Source organism: Kogia breviceps, chromosome 19 (genome assembly GCF_026419965.1).
Source record: "Kogia breviceps isolate mKogBre1 chromosome 19, mKogBre1 haplotype 1, whole genome shotgun sequence".
Classification (NCBI taxonomy): Eukaryota; Metazoa; Chordata; class Mammalia; order Artiodactyla; family Physeteridae; genus Kogia; species Kogia breviceps.
The window spans coordinates 37,180,640-37,205,185 of NC_081328.1; the positions used below are offsets into that span (position 1 = coordinate 37,180,640).

Below are 24,546 nucleotides of genomic sequence, written 5' to 3' on the forward strand. Positions count from 1 at the left end.
GACTGGACGTCTGGACTCCACCTCCCACCTCCCAGGACACCCACTCTTCTCACAAAACCTCTTATCGCCTGTCGCTTCAAAATTCAGCTCTCGACTTGCCCTCCTCCCATCTCACCCTCAACCCCCAGAAGTCTTCCCCTAACGCCTCGGCACCTCATCCTTTCCCTTCAGCGCACGCACTGCCGTGGCCGGGTTCTTCCATGAGCAGCGCTTGGGGCTCTTCATGTGTCGATGCTACAAGTCTGTCTGTCCCGTCTCCCCTAGGCCCTTCTGAAGGTCTCCTTTTGGGAACTGCCTCCTTTGGGAGGGTGTAGAGACCAGGAGGGTATTGCACTCACTTGTTCCTCTCGCTGCCCAACTGTCTTGGATGATGTAATCCCTATCCCACTGTGTGGTCCCTCGGCATTCCTGGGCCGGCTGTGGTGGTTGGATGAGCTGGGAAGTTTTGCTTGGGCCAGAGAGGAGAGGAATTCAGAGAAGCTGAGCCAGGAGGAAGACTGGGGTAAGAGGAGGGGAGTCCGAATTCTCTATTAAGGTGTGAACCTATTCTATTAGAGGGGGAACCTCCAAATCTGACTGCTCTTAAACTTGGTTCCTCCCAAACTGTGACCCAGACATGACCCACAGAACCAAGAAAACCTTTAATTTGGATTTGGAAATCCCCAGGCTTGAAGATATCCCCCTTAAGCCTCTTGGAGAATAAATTGTGGTTCTTCCCGGATTTCTGACTTAGCACTATGGCTCTCCCCAATCCCTCCCTCGCCCACAAAATTTCCAGTGTCCCCAGAGCCTCAGGATTGGTCTTGGTGGAAAAATCTCTGGAAAGCTTAAGTCCGGACAAGAATCCTATTTCCACAGGGATGTGGTGGTTGAGTGAGCATGGGAATAAAATCCAAGGAGATGGCTCTGAACAGGGGCCTTGGAGCTGCCAGCTCATCCTGGGAGCGCAGCCTGGATGCCTCAAGGCCTCCAAAGCAAGAGGGTCTGAGTTTGAAGGAGCATTGTGGTGAGGTCGCCAGGCAGGAAGTGCTGGGCAGAAGGGACTCGGAAGATGGGGTTGGGCCAGAGGGGTGAGAAGGGAAGATGGTCAGAGGGGGCTGGGCCCAGAGAAGGCCTGGGATGGGGGCTGGACAGAGGGGCTGAGGGGAGGGAGCTGGGCCAGAAGGGAAGCTGGGGCCAGGAGCGTGGACTGAGGAACAAAGAAGGAAGATGATGGGGCTCCAGGGTGGGCGGGGGGTGGGGGGAGGCAAAGGGGATGGCAGCCCACCCGCCAGGCCCTAAGCCCCTCGATAACGGCCCCAGAGCAGAGGGAACTAAAGCCTGGCTCCTGTTGGCATAGATTAGACTGTGATATGGGTCAACAGTTGAAAGCCAAGAAAACTTTATGAAAGAGACCGAATCAAACCTGCTGACATGTCCCCTTCCTTCCACTTCCCTCTTGCTCGGCCCTCTGCTGCCAAGATCGGGTTTCCTTCGGCCAGAGAGACCCCAGCTCTCAGAGACGCTGACCAGAGACACGGGAGAAGCAGTTGTCTCTGGGCCCCTTCCCAGGGCACCTGCAGGGACCAAGAGGGCCCACCTTCCAGGGTAGGGTGAGCGCACAGCCCAGGTGGTGTGGAGGGCTGGCTGTGCTGAGGGGGGCAATCATCACTGTACTGCTCAGTGCAAGGCCTAATGGGCTCAAGGCGGGGTAGGAATGGAGCACAGGCCCCTCTGAGGATTCTGGCACGAGACCCCCCCCGGGTCGCAGTGTGTGCACACATGTTCCGGCATCTATGGCATGTATAAGCACTGACATTCTCTTATGTGTGTGAGAACCCGGGAGTCAGTAGAGTTTGGTCCTTTGAGGCCACTAAGCCCAACAACTCCCCCCAGGCACAACCTCTTCTCTTCAACAACACTGTCTTTCAAGGCCTCTGGAGATGGAGAAATCCCTACTTCTTCTGTTCCTTCAAAAGAGGAACACCCATCATGCACCAGGCACTGGCTACAGAGTGATAAGACAATCTTGAGTCTCATGGTGCCTCGGTTTCAGGGAAGACAGGCAATAACAACAAATAAATAGATACTTCAGGGCAGGAAGGGATATGAGCTATGGAGGAAAATAGTCTATTACCTCTGCCCCAGTCACAGCCCTGCAGCTATCAGAAAACAGCCACATCTAGAAGCTTCTCTATACCAGGTTAAATACCCCAAACTCTTTCAACCATTTTGGACTACTCTGGTTTCTAGAAGGCCATTTGAAAGGGGGTTCAAACCCCTCAGCTGTGGTCAGGACAAGAAAAACCCCACAGGATCCCCAGAGCCCCAACCCTGGTCCCCGGGTTTCTGTGGGTTTCCGTGGGTTTCCATGAACACAGCTGGCTTTCCCACCTCCGTCCTTGGCAGCCACTCCGCACTCCTGACTCATCCCAGCCCACAGGCAGTGAGGAGCCCCAAGTCTTTTCCTCGTGAGCTGCTGCTAAGTCACATCTCTCCCACCTTCTTCTAAACGGAAGTGCCAGGATTTACAATTATCCCGATAGTTTCACCTGGCCTGAGGCCAACTATCAACCAGCCTGCCAAGGAAGCCTTCCGGTTCCTAATCGGACATTCTGAACTCTCTTCTGAAGCCTGGTCTAGAAGTCTGATCCTCCAATCTTCTGGGCAGGGCTGCGGACACCCCTAGCGCAGTCAGAGGGGCCTCCTGCCAGGGTGGCCTTGCCTCTTCACGTGCACTCTTAACGTGTGGCTACTGAGGGGGCCACAAAGCCCCCAGGATGGTGGAAGTCTTGTGGTCAAGTCCAGCCACGTGGTGCCTGAGAAAGCCTCAGCTTCCAGTGTTCAATTTGGCAACCGATTTTAAAATTGGTTTGAAATGTTGCAGCTCAGAAGTTCCCACACCTAGAGAACCATCAGGATACTTGGGGGGACTTTTAAAGAAACAAATTCCCAGGCTCCAGTGTTTCTCAACCAATCAGTCCAGGGTGGAGCCCGAGAATTTGAGCTAGTTTTTAAGCTCTGGGGTTATTGAATCCATACTGGCTCTTAATGACCCTCACTGCCCTTTCTGAACACCCACAGACAATTGCTTCCAGAAGGCCACGTCTCTGTGGCTCTCTTCTGCAGTGGCGTCTCTGCACAGACTGGACCATGGCCCTCTGACCATGGTGTCTGGCCCAGATCAAATACCAGTTCTTTAACCGGTAGCCCAGCAAAGCTGGGGGTTGGGGACAAGGTGAGTTTCCAAGTGTTTCCTTACTTGGAGTACCTCTCCTGCCCTGGCCCTCCATTCCATCATCCCACCATGGCTCCTTGGTTCTGCAGGATGGAGAAGACAGGGCAGGATGGGAAGTGAATGGCTCCACTTCAGGGCCGGGATTAGGGTGAGGCGAGGGAGGCACTGACCTCAGGTGTAACGTTTAAAGTGGCACCGACAAAAAGAACTTATTTATAAAACAGAAACAGGGGCTTCCCTGGTGGCGCAGTGGTTGAGAATCCGCCTGCCGATGCAGGGGATACGGGTTTGTGCCCCGGTCCGGGAAGATCCCACATGCCGCGGAGCGGCTGGGCCCGTGAGCCATGGCCTCTGAGCCTGGGCGTCCGGAGCCTGTGCGCCTGTGCTCCGCAACGGGAGAGGCCACAACAGTGAGAGGCCCGCGTACCACAAAAAAAAAAAAAAAAAAAAACAGAAACAGACTCACAGATTTCGAAAACAAGTTTACAGTGACCAAAGGGGAAACGTGGGGGGGAGGGGAGGGATAAATTAGGAGGTTAGGATTAACATACACACACTACTATATATAAAATAGATAACCAACAAGGACCTACTGTATAGCACTCAATATTCTGTAATATATTATAACCTATAACCTATATAGGAAACGAATCTGAAAAAGAATGAATATAGGTATATGTATAACTGAATCCCTATGTTGTACACCTAAAACTAGCACAACATTGTAAATCAACTATACTCCAATAAAATTTTCTTAAATAAAAACATTTAAAAAGTGGCACCTACAAACTCAGGCATCAAGAGAATATTTTAATGCCATATATTTTTAAATCAAATTAGTTAAATTGCTGCAGAAAAATCCATGATGAACAAAAGATCAACGTTTTAAATAAAGACAGGATCAGTAATGGGGCCAAGCCATGTCTGAGGACGAGGTAGAAGGAAAAATAAGTCCCAGAAATGATGCAGAAAGAGAGAGAGTTCAGAGAACGTATTACCTTGCTCCCTCCACACCAGGCTGCAGGCTGGCCCTGGTCCGTCTCCCACCCCCACTGGTACAGCCGCTGTCCAGCACCCCTCCTGCAGAGGCATCACAGCTCTTGCTGCTTTGGGGACCCACCCTCCCTGCCAGCTCAGGCTCACGTGTAGAGGTCTTAGCTGCTCCCTGCTGCAGCTTTTCCTAACGTCTTCTCTTTCTTCACCCTGCCCACACCTGGCCCTCTTGTGTACACTGTCCCTGCATTAAACGGAAAGAAAGAAAGAGAGAGAGAGAGAGAGAGAGAGAGAGAGAGAGAGGAAGGAAGGAAGGAAGGAAGGAAGGAAAGGAAGAAGGGAGGAAGAAAAGAAATGATGCAGGAAAAAATATAAAAATTCTAAAAATATCTTTAGAGAGAGAAGCTATTACATTCATGACACAAGAACAATAGGAGACTATTTTTTTAAGAAATGATCAGAAAAGAATAAATAGCTCTTGGAAATGAAAAAACATGATAGTAGGAAAAAAATCGGTAACATTAAGAAAATAAGGTTGAGAAAATCTCCCAGAAAGTGGATCAACAACAATTACAAGCAAACTAACAAATAGACAACAACAAATGCAAAGGGATAGAAACAGAAGAGAGAAGAAAGTTTGGGGATCAATCGCCGAGATGGACATCTAACTGAGGGGTCTGGTAGAAAGAAGAGAGTACGTAGAGAAAAGATGATCAAAGCAATAAAACAAGAAGACTTTCCACAATTGGTGAATATAAGTCTCTGGGTTGAAACAGTCCATCAAGAGTCCAGCGCAGTGAGAGAGAAAGAGCCAAAACAGGCACTTTCCGAATGCTGGGCTTAAGGGAACACCCCTGAAAGCTTCCAGAGGCGGAGAAAGCAGGCACCTACAAAGATCGGGCATAAGCACATCCGACCTCTCAACGGTGACATCAGAAGCCAGAAGACCATGTGAGATGCCTGCAAACTTGTGAAGGAAAATTATTTTTAATATAGAATTCTATATTCAGCCAAACCATCAATCAAGTGTGAGGATACAATAAAGGCATTTTCCGATGTGCAAGTTCTCCTCTTCTGTAACATTTCTCAGAAAGCTAAACAAACAAGGGAATGAAGCGGGAAAGAAAAGACACAGGGTCAACAGAACAGGGTGCCTAGCAAGGAGAGAGATAAGGGAGTTCCAGGATGAAGGAGAGGGAGGCCCAGGATGGCTGTGGGCAGGCAGGCGCGCACCCGTCCAGGTTGGAGAAGGATGACGATGGCTGAGAGGTTTCAAAAAAAAAAAAAAAACTGACAGGTTTGACCACACCAAAAATTATATTTGAGGTCAATGGATGTTTAAGAATATATAGTAGTGGACTTCGCTGGTGGCTCAGTGGTTAAGAATCGTCCTGCCAACGCAGGGGACACAAGTTCGAGCCCTGGTCCAGGAAGATCCCACATGCCGCAGAGCATCTAAGCCCGTGCGCCACAACTACTGAGCCTGCGCTCTAGAGCCCACGAGCCACAGCTACTAAACCTGCGTGCCACAACTACTGAAGCGCGCACGCCTAGAGCCTGTGCTGTGCAACAAGAGAAGCCACTGCAATGAGAAGCCCGCGCACCACAACGAAGAATAGCCCTCGCTCACCGCAACTAGATAAAGCCCACACGCAGCAACGGAGACGCAGTGCAGCCAAAAATTAATTAATTAATTAACTAAGAAAAAAAAAAAACGAATATATAGCCAGGGTAAGCACGAAAAACTAAGAAAGTAGGTGGTGATTGGGGGCAGGAAAAGCAAAAATGATGCAAGAAAGTAAACGATGATATTACCCTGATTGGATTAGTGGTGAACAATATTTACCTGATTATGATAAAAAGCAGAGCATATGGATTTAACAGTTATATTGAGAGCGTTAAACCGCGCTTGGGGGAGTATATAAAAGGCATATAAAAGGCACTCTTCATCTACACAACAGGCAACCAACAGATAACGTCTAAATGGATTTATCGACAGGTAGCAGTGTAAGCAATTTACTTAGAAATATGGAGATGACCGCCAGGAGAAGGTGCCCAAAGTGACACCTTCTGAGAGAGGGGTGGGCAGGTCCGGAGGAGAGGGGCGGACTGATGTGTTTTGTTTTCTGATTTTAGCACTATTTGGACTTTTTTTAAAAAAAATAAATTTATTTATTTATATTTTAAATTTTGGCTGCGTTGGGTCTTCGTTGCTGCGCGGGCTTTCTCTAGTTGTGGTGAGTTGGGGCTACTCTGTTGCAGTGCACAGCCTTCTCGTTGCGGTGGCTTCTCGTTGCAGAGCACAGGCTCTAGACATGCAGGCTCAGTAGTTGTGGCTCGCGGGCTTAGTTGCTCCGCGGCATGTGGGATCTTCCTGGACCAGGGCTCGAACCCCTGTCCCCTGCATTGGCAGGCGGATTCTTTTTTTTTTTCTTTGCGGTACCAGGGCCTCTCACTGCCGTGGCCTCTCCCGCCGCCGAGCACAGTCTCCGGATGCGCAGGCCCAGCGGCCATGGCTCACGGGCCCAGCCGCTCTGTGGCATGCGGGAGACCGGGGCACGAACCCGCGTTCCCTGCATCGGCAGGCGGACTCCCAACCACTGTGCCACCAGGGAAGCCCGACAGGCGGATTCTTAACCACTGTACCACCAGAGAAGTCCTGTTTGGCCTTTTTGACTGCATGTGCTTCTTGGATTTAAAAAATTAGTTACTAAACATAAAATAATGCCAAGAAGACGCCCATCCTCTTGTTGCTTCTCCTTTCATAGTTTTTCTACATCCTGAGAATCCACCCTCTTCACCAGCAGCCATGGGCGCCTCCACACACAGCCATGGGCACATTCACACTCACACGGTCTCACACACACACACATCTCAGACACAGCAGCTCATGGTGACAGACACACAGGCCAATGTACATATACACAATAACCCTCAGACACACACATGATTACAGATTCTCCCACAGACACAGAGGCCCCCATGAGCCTCCCAGGTAGCCAGCTGAGGAGCAGGGCCAGCTCTACAAGGGGCCAGTTCCTCCCTGCATTGCCACACCCAGAACTGCCCCAGGCAGGCAGAGGAGGTTTTCTCCTGCAGCATCACCCTAATTGCTTCCTCCACTCAGAGCGCCCTCCCCTGAGGCTGAGCAGCCAGAGCCTCTGTACCATTAACCCTTTGGAGCCACATGGTCTGTAGATGGTGCAGAAATGAGGTCAGGGTGGGGCCAGAGCTGGCAGCTGGATGTGACTAATAATGCCACCTTCATTCAGCTTCTAGTGGAGGCCCTAAGAAGTGGAAGAGTCCAGTGTCAGGAACCCTGTGTGGACATGCTGTGCATCCTTGAGCAAGTCACTTCACCTCTCTGGGTCCACAAGGAGGGTAGGCAAGCCTATGAAGTTCTGAGATGCTAAGATTTTATGACCCAGGCTTGACCCCGCTTCCATCCCCTCTCCCGGGACCCCTCTCTCCACATCGATGTCCAGGGCCAACGCCAAAGGATACACTTGTGTGTCTGACAAGTGTACATGGGGCACCTGGGCCCCTCCCCCCACCGCCAATTCCCTCCCCCTCCATGTCCCTCCAGCACTTACCACCACCCTGGTCTCGTTATCCGGCAGTGTGTCAATGGCCAGGGTGCCCCCACCCAGGTCCTGGCTCAGCTGAGTCCTGTCTGGCTCCGACACCTGGCCAGGGATCTCTTGGGCTCTCCGATTCCAGCCCTGCATGGTGGGCCCCTGGACGGCCCCTCCAGAGCCTCGGCCTGCATCCTGACCTGGGAGAAGGGGACAGAAAGCTGAGTCCTGACAGTCAGAGTGAAGGCCCTGGAGGGGGACCAGCCCGCTTACTCTGCAGAAGCCCTGATTCCCATGCGTCACCGACTCCGGGGACACTATCAGGGCAGGAGTTACCCAACATGCACCGAGCTCCATGCCACGCACTTTGCACAGGAAACATTTTAGCCCTCACTCCAGCCCTCCACCGTAGATATGGTGCTCTCCATTTTGCAGACAGGAATCAGCAGCTCACAGAGGTTAAAGAAGGTCATACAGCAGGTAGGGATGGAGATAAATTTCCCTTATCTGCCCCCAACGGGGTGATTATTCTCAACTTCACTGGAATCATCCGGGGAGTTTTAAAAATTCCTGGTGTCTGGGTTCCACCCCAGAGATTCTGATATAATTGGTCTGCGGTGTGGCCTGTGCATGAGGATCCTTAAATGATCCCCCGGGGAGCTTTTGAGAAGACCTGGACCTTACACGGCAGACAAGGGTGAGAATAATTGCTCTGGAAAATTCCAAACCAGTTCCCTATTTCTCTACCAGAAATGGCACATAATCTCACCTTCCAGGGGACTCCAGGGACTAGAAGCCAGAGAGCAGAGTTCTTTTAGTTCAGGGCTTCTCATCCTTGGTACTACTGACATTTTGGACTGGATAATTCTTTGTTGTGGAGGACTGTTCTATGCATTGCAGGATTTTTTAGCAGCATCCCTGGCCTCTACCCTCTAGATGCCAGTAGCACCTCCTCCCAGGTTGTGACAGTTGAAGATGTCTCCATAGTGGGGACCACTGTTTAGTCTCATCACTACCTTCAAACACCTTGGGCAAGTCACTTTCCCCATGAAACAAGGAGCTTAGACACCATCGATGACGGCAAATAGGTTTCATCTCAAAAGCCATCTCCAATCGATTAGTGACAGTCAGGAGCACTCTAATTGTGAAGAATTCTGAGGTTCCATTTGTGTTTAGCAGGAAAGGTTGTCATGATCAATTAGCAATGTCTGCTGCGGGCACAGGATTGGACAGTGGGTGCACACAGGCCGTCTAGCAGCCGTTCCTCGACTTGATGCTCTCTCCAGTTCACTCTAGGTCATTAAATTTATTCCAAATGACAAAGAAACCATGCTTTTCCATTTCAGAAAGATTTATGCCCCCAAAGATGTGTCTTATACGGTCTCTCCAATTGCTACACCTACTGTGGACGTGAATATGGGACACAGACCACCAGATGGGTGGAGGTGACATTCCCTGTGATCTCCATCAGTTTCAGGCCTGCACTGTATCAGATGCCCTTCTCCACTTCGACCTGCCCCACCCCCTTCCCAGAGCTCCTGGATGTAGCCCTCTCTCCTAGAGCATCTGCTGGTGGTCTAACTGTGCCTGTCTCCCTGGTAGACTTGAATTCCCACAGGACCCTCCCACATTCCACAAATGTGTATCCTCGGTGCCTCGCAAACAGTAGGTGCTCAATCACTGCATAACTGAGGACACTATACTGGAGGTAACTTGGGAGCCATCAAGAACAGAGGTTGAGAAAAGGCTTGCCCAGGACCAGGCCTGGGACTGGGGCCAGGACCCTGCTGTGGGGCTCTGGTTTGTCATTAGACATTTTATCCAATTAAGTCATTCTTGGCTGCTGGCGCCTGCTGGATCCTTGCCGGCCCCATCTCACTCCCCTGCCCCTAATTGCAACCAGATGCTCTGGAAAAGATGGAGGGAGGGTGGTCTCCAGACCCCTTCCCCAAGATGTCCACTGGCTGAGATGGACCTGAGACCAGTTCTGGGAAGGCAGCCTGCCTGTGGCCCAGACCCCAAGCCAGGGCTGTCTTGCCGCTCTCGGGTGGGGCCCACAGCTGCCCCTGGTGGCAGAACTATTTGTGCTGGTCTGGTCTGCACAGCTCCCTGTGTCCTCCTGCAAGCAGCCCTCAGGCCTGGGCAGGAACCAGAACAGGAAAGGAGCATGTGCAGAGCAAGTAGAGGAGCTCAGCTGGCCCAGAAAGGGATGCTGGGGATCTGCAGGCATCACAGTCCTGCAACCGAGAGAGGAGGGAGCCTGGATGGTGGGGGCCTGAGGCCCGGGGAGAGGGCAGGGAGAGGGGCCCAGCCAGAGCTGGGGCCACGGAGGGCACACCTGCCACCACAACCTGTGTGACCTTGGACCCATCAGTTTACCTCTCTAAGCCTCAGTTTACTCATCACGAACATGCGGATGACAATCATGCCTATGGCACAGGTCACCACGAGCATCAAGGAAGAAACATAAATGAGAAGGTTTTTGAAACAGGGAGGTGCTTCCCTGGTGGCGCAGCGGTTAAGAATCCGCCTGCCAATGCAGGGGACATGGGTTTGAGCCCTGGTCCGGGAAGATCCCACATGCCACAGAGCAAGTAAGCCCGTGCGCCACAGCTACTGAGCCTGCACTCTAGAGCCCGTGGGCCACAACTACAGAGCCCACATGCCACAACTACTGAAGCCCGTGTGCCTAGAGCCCCTGCTCCACAACAAGAGAGGCCACCGCACATGAACCACAGGGAAGAATAGCCCCCGCTCACCTCAACTAGAGAAAGCCCGCATGCAGCAACGAAGACCCAACGCAGCCAAAAATACATAAATTAATTAATTCTTTTAAAAAAGTTAATGATATAAACAGGGATGCTCAGGGTCAGGACCAGAGGCAAAGTGTCCAGGAAGGAGACAAGGGCGAGGGACAGAGTGGGAGGTTGCCGAGTAACCTTGCCCTACTCTGTCCTAAGCCTGAATCTTGCCCTCCCAACCCCCGACACCCTGGCCCCTCCCAGGTGGCTAGGATGGGACATCACCCCCTCCGCTTGCAGAAGAAGCCAACACGGCTGGTTGCTCACGTGTGTGTGCTGGGGCCCACATGCACACGCACACTTGTCTGAAGACCTGGGCCCTCCTCCTGCAGGCTCACACACATGTTACACACCTATCCAACCCTCAGCCACCCCCTGCTCTGCCTTCTGCCTTGCACTGGAGAGCTCCCTCTTCCCGGCAAGAAGCTTCCAGAGCATATACGCTAGTCATGTATTCATCCATTCCACCACCCATGGCCCTAAGTGGCATACAGTCCAGTGGGATGTCACCATAGTGACAGTAATGTTAAAAATAACAGCTGACTTTTAGAGAATGCTTACTCTGTGCTGGTACTATTCCAAGGGCTTTAAACCCACTAACTCATTTAACCCCCACAGTCACCCCATGAGAGAGGTGCTAGTTTTGGATCTATTTTACAAATTGGGAAACTGAGGCATGAGGACATTAAGGAATCTCCCCAGGCCACACAACTAGTCCAGGACAGGATTTGCACTCAGGCACAGAAAAAGTGCAGGCTCTGCTCAGACCACAGAAAGTACAAGAGGTGACCGGCAATGCCAGGCTGTGTCCTAAGGTGCACGGCAGCCCCAGGGCAGAATGCACTGGGTGCTGTTGGGTCCGAACCTGGGAGCTTCTCTGGCAGACTGTAGCCCCTGGAATGCAGGGGGACGGCCCAGTGGTAGTGCCCCAACCCTCTTCCGGTGCCCCTTCCCTGCTCCAGGGCAAAAAGCCACAGGCTGACTTCACAAGGCCTCGTCACACAATCCCAGCGCCTGGGCCAAGCCACCTTCACCCCACGCATCACACAAGCTTGCCATTCCAGCCTCATGGCCACCACTCAGTCCTGGCCACCGGCACCTCTTTCCTGGTGGCAACTTCAGCCCCCACCCATAATGCCCTTGGGCCAGTCTCCCACATGCCTGCCAGAGCATCCTGTCCAGGGGACAAACTTCATTCCATCTCTCCCATGCTTCCCTCTCGCCATGAGCCTTCAGCTGAAAGCCCAGCTACTCCACTTAGCACTTGAGCTCCTTCATGACGGGATCCCCGCTGGCTTCTCCAACCTCCCACCTTCCTAAAGCCCTTTGCAGGACGCAGCCACAAGGCTTCACACATGCACTTTTCTCATCCTAGATCACTCTGCTCCATAAATAAATCTTTCTCCTGATGAGCTCTTGCTCATCCTTCAAGTCTCATGAGATGTCACCTCTTCCCAGTGCCTCCTCTGATAGTTCTGCCCCCCACCCCAAATGCTACATGCACCATCCCAGCCCTGATCCTGACATACTGCTGCTACCTGTGCCACCACAGGCTCTGGGTGCCTGACAGAGAGCAGATGCTCATCAAGCAGACATGGATGATGGAAGGAAGGGAGGAAGGAAGGGAGGGAGGGAGGGAGGGAGAGAGGGAGGGAGAGAGGAAGGAAGGAAGAAAGAAAGGAAGGGAGGAAGAAAGGGAGGAAGGAAGGGAGGGAGGCAGGGAGGGAGGAAGGAAGGAAGGGAGGAAGGCATCCTTAAATGTCCTGAGTACCTGCAACCCACAGGGTTGAAAAGACCCTTCCCTCGTGGCACAGCCTCACCAGAAACCCTCCCTGTAGTATCACAGCGATAAAAGCACAGGTTTGGAATCAGACTAGCTTGAGATTGAACTTTGACTCTATCGCTTACTGACTATGACTTTGGACAAATTGCATAATCTCTCTAAGCCTCAGTTTCCTCCTCTGGAAAATGGAAATGATAAAACCTACATCGGGTGAGTCATTTTGAGTCTTAAATAAAATAATGTGCACAAAGCACCCAGCACAGTCCTCCTGCCTTTCCTGGATTTCACATGAGGACCAACTTTCTGAGGGGCCCGGGGAAGGCTCCAGACCCTGAGCTGAAATCCTGCCCCTCAGTTACAAAGCCCCCAAATGCACCCTCTCCCTTCCTGCTGGCAGGCAAAAACCCACTGAGGACCCTGATCTGGGGAGAGAGAGGGAGGCATGAGGAAGAGGCAGGGAGGGATGGCCACCAGCTCAGAAGAAAAGAGGGGAGGAGAGGAGAAAAGAAGAGTTTGCCTCTCTGAGTTTCTCTCAGAGGGACAGACTGGGGTCTGTGACCCCCTCTGACTCATTCACTCATTCAGTACATGTTTACTGAGATCCTACTGTGTGCCAGGCACTGTGCTGGGTGCTGGGGCAACAACAGGGAACAGGCAGACACAACCCCCGTGCCCATGAAGATTCTAGTCGGGAAAGACACACACAAAATGAGTAATTCGGCAAATGAGACAATGTGAGGTAGTGAGAAGGGCTGTGAAGGAAACAGAAGGACGAGAGGGCTGGGGGTGGTTACTACTCTGGACAGAGCCCTCAGGGTGAGCCTCTCTGAGAGGTGGCCCTTGAGCTGATGGAGACCTGAACGAAGAGAAGCCCGATACCTGCAGATCCCAGGGCACAGCAGCCTGAGGGTTTGGGGGATGGCCGCAGGCAGAGTGAGAGCAGGGTTGGAGGTGGGGAGGGGCTGTTCGACGGCCACTGTGAGAAATCTGGATTTCAGTCTCGCTCTGCTTGGAGGTCCCTGGTGAGCAAGGAGGAGGCCGGAAGCAGTCATAGCTTCAAGGGGCCCTAGAGGCAATCTGGTCCAAACCTCATTTTATGGATGGGGAAACCAAGGGTCAGAGAAAGAAGGAAGTTGCCAGGGTCACCAGGAGTCAGTGCTGGCCCTGGTCTCCTGACAGCAAGGAAGTCACGTCCAGCTGCCTTTTCCTTCTCTGTCTGCTGTAGGCACTTCCGGTTTCCCCTGGAGCAGACCCTGAGTGCCACCACCCCCACGCTCCCCCTGTGCATCCCAGTATCTTCCTGTCTGTCCATCTGTCTGTCTGTCAGCCTCTGCTGGTCTCACCCACCACCTGACTATATCTTTGGGTCACTCATCTTTCTCCTGCTCCCATTTTAATGATAGACGAAGTTTCAAGGCTCCACTAAACAAGCCAATTCATCAAGCGGGAGGGGAGATCTCAGCTCCCTCCTGAGCCCATCCCCACCGCAGCGTGGAGGACTTGGAGCCTTGGGGCTGGATGGCAGCAACCCTCAGGTCCAGCTCCCAGATGCCCTTTCACCATCACCAGGGCTCCACCACCAATCAGAGCAACCCCCCCAGAATGTCCCACCCCACATCTGTTCTCCCCAGAAGACATCCCTCTGCCTCCACACAGGGCCCCCCTCAAATCCAGCCTTCCCTTGTGAAAAAAGCACAGCACTGGGAGTAACAGCTGCCCCCGCTGGCTTCTTAGAGCTTCCTTAGGTCTAACCAATCTCTCCTACTGCAGGGAAAGTCCATTTCTCCTGGGTGAATCTCTGTCAAAGCCGAGGAGACAGGGTGTCTCTACTGAGAGATGTGATTCAAGTCTCTGTCTGCCCCCTCTTTTTGACCTCCCAGGGTATCTACTTTTCCAACCCAACTCTGAAGAGGCAGCCCCCAGCCCGGCCTGGGTCTGGCCCCCATGGCCCAGCACATCCTTGTTTCCTCCCAGTGCCCCCTTCCCCAACCCTCTCTATGGTTCTCCCCACTCAGTCAGGTTCAGAGCCGTCTCTCATCCACCCAGTCACATCCTAAGTTCAGAAGATCCCACCAGTTTGGGTTTGCAAAGGACCTCAAAAATTGACCTGTCCAACCCATTCCTTTTTATATTGAGATCTAAAATATTGTTTTCAATTACCCCATACACATCCTAACAAATCTAAAAAGGAAAGACAAACATTAAAAAAGAAAAAAGATCTCTCATAGTCCCAGCACCAAGAGTTAAAAATTTTGTCCACAGCCTCACTTTATAAGGGAGGAAATAGGCCCAGAGAAGGAAAGTAACTTGCTCAAGGTCACACAGCAAGTGAGATGCTGGGATTAGAAACCAAGTCTCTGGCCACTCTCTGCGTGGTCTCTCTGAAAACTGGTGGTTCTTCACCAGCAGCCTCTTGCCGTATCAGCCTCCACTGTCCTCTGCCCACACCCTCCTTCTTAACAGGGACCCAGGCCTGTCTCAGCTACGTTCAGGGATCATTAAAGCCAAGCACACTGTCACTGATGCTTTGCCTGATGACAGCACACCCCTGAGACACAGCAGCCCAACTACAGCATCCCCCTCGCCAAACCCTCCACCTGCTCCATCCATCTGGGGGACATGTATGCCAGTGAGTCATGGAGCACTGTCTTCCCAATTCTCTCTGTCAAGCGGCTTGACTGCAATTACCCACCTCCCCAACCCCAGAGAAGTTCTATGTATATGAGGAGGAAAGAGGAGAATGTAAAATTACTTGTTGAAAAAATTGTTCTTTTATAACAGGAGGGACTCAAGGTAGATCTCAGAAAGGACTTCCAGGTGAGAGCGATGATTGTAGAGAACTGCTGTGCAGAAGAGGAGTGTGCAAGATAGGACACCCCCACCCCCCAATCTAGAGCCAGAGAAGCTAAAGGCCAAGGACCACCAGGGCAGAGCAGAGCAGGAGTGACAGGAGGACCCTGGAGGCTGGGAGTGGGGGAGCGGCAAGTTGCTTCTTTCTGGGCCCTGCTGTCCAAATACCAAACGGAGAGAGGAAGGCGTTAGGCCCCTACTGCCCTTGTTGGAGGAAAGATGCTGGGTCTCCTCCATCCTCCTGGCTGATCCCACCCAGCCCCCAGCCTGGGTCAGCTTGGGAGTGGGGGCAGGGAAAAGAAAAAGGAGGCAAAACTGGGACAGGAGGCACCCCAGACTCCGCATCTCATCAGAATTCAGCCTCATCCGGTGTGACCAGGGGTCCCTATGTCTCTCCCACTGCCCCCTTTGGGGCCAGAGCCCACTGCCTTATAGATCCCCCTCTACTAGGGTCCCTCCAGTGTCCTTCCAGGAGGGAAGGAGAGATCGGGGTATCAGTGTCTGACGCTTCCTCCCTCACTCATACATCTTGTGTGTTTAGAAAAGTGGGGTCCCTGTCCACCTGCCACAGTCCACAGGGCGCCCGGCCTCCCGCGGACACGACCCCCAGCGCCCCAAACATCGCCAGCCTGCCGGCACCTGCCCATGCCCACGCCCGCCTACCTGCTCCCCCGACCCCCGCCCCGATCCACCCCAGCCAACTCTGGCCAGTCCTACCTGCTCCGGGCTGGGGGCTCAGCCCCCGGGCAGCCTCCCTGAGCACCAGCACGAGGAGCCAGAGCTCGGCCCGCATGGTGGGGGCAAGGGCCCGCCCCCGGCCCGCAGCTGCCCCGGCCGGGCTCTGGCGGCGCGGCCCCCCGGGCTGGCAGGCGAAGGGGTGAGCGACGGAGCGCGGGGCCGGCGAGTGGCGGGAGCCGGGAGAGCGGCGAGAGCGGCGAGAGCGGCGAGAGCGCCGAGAGCGGCGAGAGCGGCGAGAGCGGCGGAGCGCCTGCGGACCGCGAGCGAGCAGCGCGGCCTCCCCGAGCGGGGACCGGGGAAGGGGCGGGGCGGGGGGGGGGCGCGGCGCCTCCAGAGCTCGCCCCGAGGCTTCTCCAGCCCTCCCAGCCCTGCCCGAGCGCTCCCCGAGAGCAACCGCGGCTGCTCCCAAGGCGGGGGGAGGGGGGCAGCGGACGCAGGAGGGGGACAGGGAGGGGGACCCTCGGGCTGGAGGAACCCCCGAAGAGCATCAGCTACCCCCACAGCGCACCTTAGCTCCTGCCTCCCTTCCCCTCAGGACTCCCCGGGGGAAAGCGGTTGAGAAAAGGCTCGAGAGGCCAGACCTCTTCCTCGGACCATGAGCTCCTACCACCTACCCCCCGACCCAGCTCCACCAGGCTTCCCGACTTTCTGGGCTGTTCCACGGAGTTGTGCGGGTTTCTGATGCCCACCCCCACCCCCAGAATCTCCCCTTGCAGCAGAGGCCTGAATTCCACGCCCTCCCGTGGCTCCTCTCAACTTTATCCCACTCCCATCCCCCATTGCCAACAGACAATTGTCTTGCCCCCCAGCCCAGCAGACATGGAGGTGGAGGGGGCCTGGCTCACCCCTACTGTGAAATAACCTGGACCCCTTCCCACCCCCAGAAGGTAACCGAGGCCACCCTCCTCTCCGGGGACCCCAGGCCTCCTCAGGACCCAACCCAGTCAATCTTCAAAGCCAGTCCCAGAGCAAGGAAATGTCTCGCCCCAACTGCCACCACCTTATAGAAGGCTCTGGGGATAGATCCCCCCCTTTATTTTTCCTACCACAACAGAATAAAATACCTGCAATTGAGGAGATTTAATAGATGGCAGGGAATCAGGTCAGGACACGGAGGTGCCTCTTCCCTCCCCGACCTACTTCGTACGACGGCAAGAAACTCGAGCGCTGGATGGAGGGAGATAGAGGGGCGAGGGGGGGCGCCCTGACACATACGGGGCTGGGGTCCTAAAGACTCTCTAATCTTTCAGAATCCCAGTTCCTCCTTCCTCAGGACCCAGGGTCCCAGAAGCGACCTCCTCCAGTCCTAAGCCCTCTATTCAATTACAATGGGACAAGGCCTATCTGTAAGTTCTTCTTGTTGTCTCATTTAACTTGCTATTTTGCCGACTCTCGGGATCAGAGACTGCTGCTTCCAGCTGTAGCTTCTTGCTGCCCTCTAGTGGGCACGTGACGAGCCGCAACGCTCCTGTTCTGCGGTTTTCCTCACTTTTCCCGTCCTGGCCTGGAGCTGCCCACGACCTCCTATTCCAGCCAGACAGGTTCACAAGTCTTTGCCCCTACCTTCCGAGAGGTCAAAGTGAGAGGTCCCAGGACGAAATTCCAGCTCCGGCACTGATTTCTTTGTACATTCCCCCGTTCGGGATGCCCCGCGGTCTGTTTTAAAAGGTCTCTTAATAAGAACTCAGGCTGAAAGAGCAACTTGGAAATAATTAGAAGCAAACGACCTGTAATTTTTTTTTAATGTAAGCTTCTAGAACTTGAGTGTACATCAGAATCACCTGGAGGGCTTATTAAAACACAGATTTCTGGGGCCACTCCCAAGCTCAATATAGGGACGAGAATCTGCATTTCTAACACGTTCCCAGGTGGTGGTGCTGTTCTCGGTACATTTTGAGAGTCACTGCTCTAGAATTCCTGTTTTGTACTCTCGCCGCTCCTCATCGGCCCAAAATAGAGGTGGCGAAGGAAATATCAACACAAAACTGTGGAAGAAAAAAAAAAGCTGTAAAGAAAATTGTTGCTGGAGAATCGGAGTCCGGTGCCTTAAAAAGCACTTGAGGGGGCACCCGGATTTGAACCGGGGACCTCTTGATCTGCAGTCAAATGCTCTACCACTGAGCTATACCCCCTCTGCTGGCAGCACTTCGCAGATAACTTACTAGTGCTTTTCTAGCGCAGGCGCTGTACTGGGCGAAGAACAGAAATGAGGTCCAATGTTTACAAGAGATGGAGAGAAAATGAATCTCAGGAGATTACTCATGTGGGTGCAGGGTTTGTTTCCCGAAGCTCTGAACTAAAGAATTCTAATGATATAAGAAACTTGCAGTTTGGGAATGTGGGAGGGGAAGTCCCTAGAGATTCCTCACTTCAGGGGGCCTTCCTTTGGGCCTGGGTCCCCCTTTCCTGCCCTGCTAGAGTTCCCTTAGCGTTTCTCTTGGCGCCCACTTCTCCATCCTACACGCTCTCGTAGACTCCTCTCGGCCTTCCTTCCCTAGCCCGATCCCGGCCCTTAAAAACTCAGCTTCTCTTGCTCCCAACAGCAATTGGGGTCCCCGAGCAGGGCCACCTGCGGGTGCTTCCGCCTCCGCCCTACCATTACGAGAGTGGGCCTTTGTATAATCCACCAACAGACTGAGGGCGTGGTCTGGCAGGGCCGGGGACTCCACCCACGCCCGACTGCAAAACGGGTCAGCAGTGCTGGAGGACCCTCCCCCTCGCGTTTGTAAGGGAACTTTGACGTGTGCATTGGAAGGTTAAGAAAACGCGAAAAGCCTCCGCACGCAGAGGGGGCACCCGGATTTGAACCGGGGACCTCTTGATCTGCAGTCAAATGCTCTGCCACTGAGCTATACCCCCATCTGCCTACTGCTTCTCAGTGAGAATGAATTTCCGTGGAATAAGGGGATGATATTACCTTTGAACTATTGTGTTTCTCTTTGGAAATAATCTAATGGAAGGAACATAGAATCTGAACGACGATGTTTAGAATTCCTGAGTTCTTTCTCCACAATCACGCCTTATGGAAACCACAAGGTTAAAAAAATCCTGAGCCCTCTATATCTGTGTCCAGCCTCTCACAGAGATGTCACTACCTGACTTGGGAAGGGAAGAGACCCACTGACCTCAGGACCATCCCAGGTCTTCTGGGATAATAGCACTGCTCCCTGTACACAGATGGGTAGCCTGGGTTTCCATCCTGTTTCCAGCTCTGCTTTGATAGGACCCCTGGATTTTTCCAACCCCGAAGGGCCCCTCCTCCCCTCCTCCATGAGTTAGCATCAAACCACTCTTTCCCCTAGGCCCAGGCAGAGTCCAGAGCTCTGGGTCCCCGCAAGTGCGGTGTCAGTCACCTGGCAGAGGGCTGTACAGCCCAGGACCAAAGAGCCAGTCCCCTAGCTAGAAAGAACCTTGAGGCAGCCCCCCTCCATTTCCAAGGTGGATTTCCCCTGCCTGAGAGCTTTGTATGAAAACCAAAAGCCAGTTTGAGGCACAAGCAGAAGAAGCAGGCAGAAATAAGAGGTGAACGGTTTTCAATGACATTTATTACACCTTCATAAAATTCCTAATACAGTGTGAAAAAAATCACTACAAAAAGACAAGAAAAGCAAATGCTCTAGGAATCTGAGATATCTGGGAGGAGTAGGATTCACACTGGAGGGACACCTTATCTAAAACTGCAACATTCCCCACAACAGACATCCAACTTCCCTTTCCTATTGATTTCCTTTCCCTTTCCTATTGATTTTTCCCCTTTACACTTACCACTTTTTAACTTACTGTATATTTTTCTTATTTTTATTGTTTATTGTCTGTTTCCCGCCCCCACCCCCACTGGAAAATTAGCTCCACAAGGGCAGGGATTTTTGTCTGTTTTGTTCACTCACTGCTGTTTCTCAGGTGCCTAGAACAGTGCTTGGCACAAAGTGCAGTCATTTCTCCGTATCCATGGGGGATTGGTTCCAGGATCCTCGCAGACACCAAAATTCTCGGATACTCAAGTCCCTTATATAAAGTGGCATATATTTGCATATAACCTAGGCATATCCTCCTATATACTATAAATCAACTCTAGATTACTTATAATACCTAATATAATGTAAATGCTATGTAAATAGTTGTAAATACAATATAAATGCTATGTAAATCATTGCTGGAACACGGCAAATTCAAATTTTGCTTTTTGGAGTTTTCTGGCATTTTCGTTTTCGAATATTTTCAATCTGCAGTTGGTTGAATCTGAGGATGTGGAACCCATGGATATGGAGGATGGACTGTAGGTGCCCAATGAATGTTAAATGAATGATATCATTTATCCTCTATAGGAATTCTGGGAGGGAACAGGTATAATCAATCACCCTCCTCTTTACAGATAAGGAAACTCAAGGCCAAAAGGACTCAGAGATTCCTGCCTGGAAGGCTTGTCCCCCAGGTCTTCCCATGGCTGTCGATTCATTCAGGGTCTCAGCTCAGAAGTCACCTCCTAGTAGAGATGGTCCCTGACGACCAGAGCTAAAGCAAACCCATCCCTGTAATTCAATTTCACTTTCTTCAAGCACTTCTCAGTACCTAAAATGTTTGTGTTTAGGTGGAGTGTCACTTCTCTCCCCACTAGAACAAACCCCTAGAGAGCAGCGACCCTGTCTTGCTCACTGCTTACCCACAGCATCTTAACCATGGGTAGATGCTCAGCTGTCTTGACCCAGGAGCTAACTGTGAGCCAGCTTCTGACAAGCGAGACACAGGAGAAGGTTCTAACGGTCAGCACCACTGGTTAGGCCAAGCCCTGGAGGTCCAGGTGGGACAGCCATTAACCTTTCCCCGGTGAGGGCACAGCAGCCCTGTATGTGCCATGTGCCACGGGTGGTCTTTCATGGCACTAGGGTGAGGAATTGGGAGATCTCCACAGTGGTCATGGAGTCCTTCATGTCCTGCTTATTGGCAAAGATCAGGACGGAAGCATCGCATAGAGCCTGTGGACAGAGGAACACAGCCCCAGTCAGCCCGCCAGGATCCAGCCCCATGGGGCCTCCCTACCTCCCCTGCTTTCCCAGGCGGGGTGGGGATGGAGGCCCTGCCCAACAGTAACAACCACATGCAGTGACACCGACAGCTCCTGGAATGCCTCTCAGCCAGCTCATAGTATCCTTACAATGATCTCAGGAGGTAGGAATTTGATGATCCTCCCCATTTGTACTTGGGGAAATTGAGGATTAGAGAGGTGAAGTAACTTGTCTGGGGTCCCACGATGACTGAGAAGTGGGGCCTGGACCTGAACTTGCAACTCTGACTTCTGTGATCAGTTGTGCTGAGGATGTTATCGCCCTTCATCTGGGATAATCTCGCCCTGCCCAAACTGCTGGGATAGAGGTTCTCCGAGACTGGGGCATTAGGAATAACGCTCAGAGAGGCTAAGTGAGTAGACTGAGGTCACAGAGCTAGTACACCGGGTCCTCTCCCAACTGCAGGGGTCTTACCTCATGGGCCAGCATCTTATCCAGCTCCTACAGAGTGGTCAGCAGTTGATTCCGATGCGTGCTGTCAATCACAAGGACGATGAACTGGCCAGCAAAGGCGAGTTGTGAGTGATGGGCTTTCTCTTCAATGAACGTGTCTCCTTGCTCACTGTACTCTGCCCTGATGTGAGTCCCACAGAAAACAAACTGTGCATTCTCAAGACCTCACTGCCCTAGTCCCATTTGAAGTCCCTTTTCTATGCAGACCCAGGGTGGACTGAGCACAACTTCTGATTGTGTGTCAGAGGTTATGCCAAGCACTGGGCCTTCATGACTCCATTTAGGCCTCATCACAACCCTGTGGAACTGGAACTGTTACTATGCCCATTTACAAACTATGAGACTGAGGGTCAGGGAGGTGATGTATCTTGTCCTTGGCCACACAGCCTATGAGTAGCAGTACTGGAGCTTGAAATCAGCTCTCACTCCAGGAATGAATTCTGCTGCTGCCAGAATGAGAAAGTAAGGCCCCCAGAGACAAAGGGCCTACCCCATCCAAGGCATCAAACAGAAAGCTGCCAGGAAGTATTCAAGCATTTTAACGGGCTTTGTGCTACATTAAGTATTTGACACATATGACTTAGCTCTTGTTTTATTATTTAATTTTCACAACCCAGGGAGGTCATTATTATGGTCTCCAACTCACAATGGGGGAACCAAGGCTCAGAGAGGTTAAGTGACTGGCTAATATCACACTCCTTCTCTAAGCCCAGGCACCCTCCTCACCTCAGCATTGGAGTAGTATGTGTTCCATGGGGCGCGCAGAGCCTCCTCTCCTCCTATGTCCCACATGAAGAAGTGGGTCTTTTGCAAAACAGTCTTCTCCACGTTGCTACGGATGGTGGGACATGTATGGACCACCTCATTCGTCAGGCTGGGGAGGCAGGCGAGGGTACCAAGTGTGCAGCCCAGTCCACTCCCAGCTCTGGCCCCCACCTTAAGTCAAGCTGAATCTATCTTAGAACAATTCAGCCCAGTTGACGGAGCCTCTGCTGGGCATGAGGGAATACAGACAGGAGTGAGACCAAGTCCTGCCTGGCTTGGACCCCAGAGAGGGGAGACTTCTTAGAGCAGTCTCCTCAAACTTTAATATGCAGCTGAACCACCTGGGAGTCTTGCTAAAGTGCAGATTGTGATCCAGTGGGTCTGGGCTAGGGCCCAGCATTTTGCATTTCTAACAAGCTTCCAGATGAGGCCAACACTGCAGGTCTGTGGACCACACTTTGAATACCAAGGGATTGGAAAAAGGAGACAGACATAAGTGAGGGCCATCAGAAAGGGGCTTTGTTTAAAGTGACTTAGGAAACACACAAGTTTTTATATGTAGGGAATGCCTCTGGAAAATCTGGGAAGTGAAACTGGGAGTTAGGGGTGAGAGGGATTTGAATTTCCCTTTTCTTCTAATTAAATATATATATAACTTTTTCAGGGGAAAATTTTCCTAAGTAAATAGGTTCCAAACAGGAGAGATGCCATCCAGAGTGAAAATCCGGAAAAGCTCCGATGGATAATTACTCAGCACTTGTACCAGACTCTGCTAGACCAGGAGCTACAGAGACCAGGCGGACCCAAAGCTGGCCCTACCTTTTGGGTTTGAAGAAGGGGGAGAAAATGAAGACACAAGACTGGGGTGCAGGAGTTAGAAGGAGAGACCTGACGCTAGGGGGAGCGAAGAGCACGGAGACCATCGGGCAGGTACGGACAGCTTGGAGCCCGCAACCGGGTTTGGCAGGGGCCGGGGGTAGACGGAGGGGAGCAGTGGGGTTGCTCATACCGAGCAGGATTCGAAGGCCTGGCCGAGAAGTCATTGAACTGAGCGGCCACTATACCAGGAAGGTCACACCAGGTTCCGCCAGTCAATCCTCCTGGCTACAGGGGAACCGGAGAACGCAGGGAAGGGCTCCGGTGATTGGTCCAAATGCTTGTCAGTCTGGTGGGAAGGCCCCGCCCCGCCCCCCATCCGAGAGTCGCTTACAACTGGTAGAGAATGGAGATCTTTCCTGCATTGTCCAGTCCCACGACGATAACCTTGTGTTCTGGAGGCATCCGGGGGAAGGGCAAGGTCAGGGCCAAACCCGATGACCAAGGGACTATGTGCTCCGCCAGGCTTCCCAGGAAGGAGACAAGTGTTCCCAGCAGGCTGGGGGGGTCTGTCCCCATCTTACTACTTCTGCTCCCCCGCCCCCTTCCCTCATAAAAAAACAACAGGGCAGGTTTCTTTCTCACCGGGCCCAGACACCTGCGCCACTCCTGGACAGTGGAAATGCGAGCTGAACCCCACATTCCCCGCTCCACAGTTCCAGAAAAGCGATTGTGCCAAAGGTCGGGGGAGCTCAGGGCTTGCCAAGAGAAGGGGTCTGAGGAAAGAGCCGAGCGAGCGTGAAGTCACAATCGCAGGAAACCGGCGACAGCGTTGAGCCGGAGGAAGGAGGCTCTCCCAACCCTGCGCCCCTGGGCGCACGGAAGCGCGCGACCGCCGAGGAGTGGGCGGGGAGGGGGCAGAGGAGACTGCGGAGCAGGCGGGGAGGCCCCACTCAGGACCCTCCGAGCCCAAGGTCCCCCATCACATCTGCCCAGACGACCCCATATCGGGGGGATGGGGGGACAGGTGGGAGCCGGATCAAAGCGGTCACTTGGATGCCCTGTGCGCCCCCTTACCCTGTTTCCTGAAGATGTTCATCAACTTTCTGATCAGTTGTCCCATGGCACGTCCCGGGTCAGACAGGGATAGGATTCGGGGGCCTTCGGGTGCCCGGGTCTAGTCCCGGCGCTTGGAGCCCCGCCCCCCCCCCACACCCCCGGAGGGCCAGGCAAGCTTTACCTACGGGGTTGCAGACGTCCCATGAGTCCGTCCCCTAAGGGGCTTGGGAATCCCGTGGGACGCTGGCCCCTCGAGGGCGCTATGAACTTCACAGTGACAATGAGCTACGTGTCCAGAGCCCTGGAGGTGTAAGGAAAATGGGGTCCAGACTTCACATCCTCCTGCTCGCCCTGAGAAAACCCCAGAGTTCTCTGGGTGGACTACTCCCTACTGCAAATCAAAGAGCCCTAGCACAGGGGCCCACATCGGATG

At 52.9% G+C, this 24,546-nt stretch overlaps 2 protein-coding genes and 2 non-coding genes across 6 annotated transcripts in view; all 4 read right to left on the minus strand.

Moving 5' to 3' along the window:
• PLXDC1 (plexin domain containing 1) overlaps window positions 1–16,228 on the minus strand; it is a 63,595-nt gene extending 47,367 nt beyond the window's left edge. For 2 of the 3 annotated variants that reach the window (XM_067022077.1, XM_059046525.2), the window contains exons 1-2: window positions 15,937–16,089; window positions 7,804–7,985 (exon numbers count right to left, since the gene is read on the minus strand). In XM_067022077.1, the coding sequence (XP_066878178.1) occupies window positions 7,804–7,985; window positions 15,937–16,012 (258 nt within the window). In that variant the 5' untranslated portion in view covers window positions 16,013–16,089. Of the gene's footprint in view, window positions 1–7,803; window positions 7,986–15,936 lie in introns of all 3 variants that reach the window. The other variant, XM_067022078.1, reaches the window with a different exon arrangement.
• Window positions 16,229–18,017: 1,789 nt separating this feature from the next.
• Window positions 18,018–18,089, minus strand: TRNAC-GCA (transfer RNA cysteine (anticodon GCA)). The gene has a single exon. It is a non-coding gene; the product is annotated as a tRNA-Cys (tRNA).
• Window positions 18,090–18,744: 655 nt separating this feature from the next.
• TRNAC-GCA (transfer RNA cysteine (anticodon GCA)) lies at window positions 18,745–18,816 on the minus strand. The gene has a single exon. It is a non-coding gene; the product is annotated as a tRNA-Cys (tRNA).
• Window positions 18,817–20,104: 1,288 nt separating this feature from the next.
• Window positions 20,105–24,177, minus strand: ARL5C (ADP ribosylation factor like GTPase 5C). Its single transcript, XM_067020463.1, is given in 6 exon segments — window positions 20,105–20,930; window positions 21,435–21,518; window positions 22,200–22,347; window positions 23,449–23,509; window positions 23,700–23,981; window positions 24,132–24,177. Coding segments are annotated over 6 exon segments (840 nt in total). The 3' UTR covers window positions 20,105–20,711.
• Window positions 24,178–24,546: the final 369 nt, after the last annotated feature.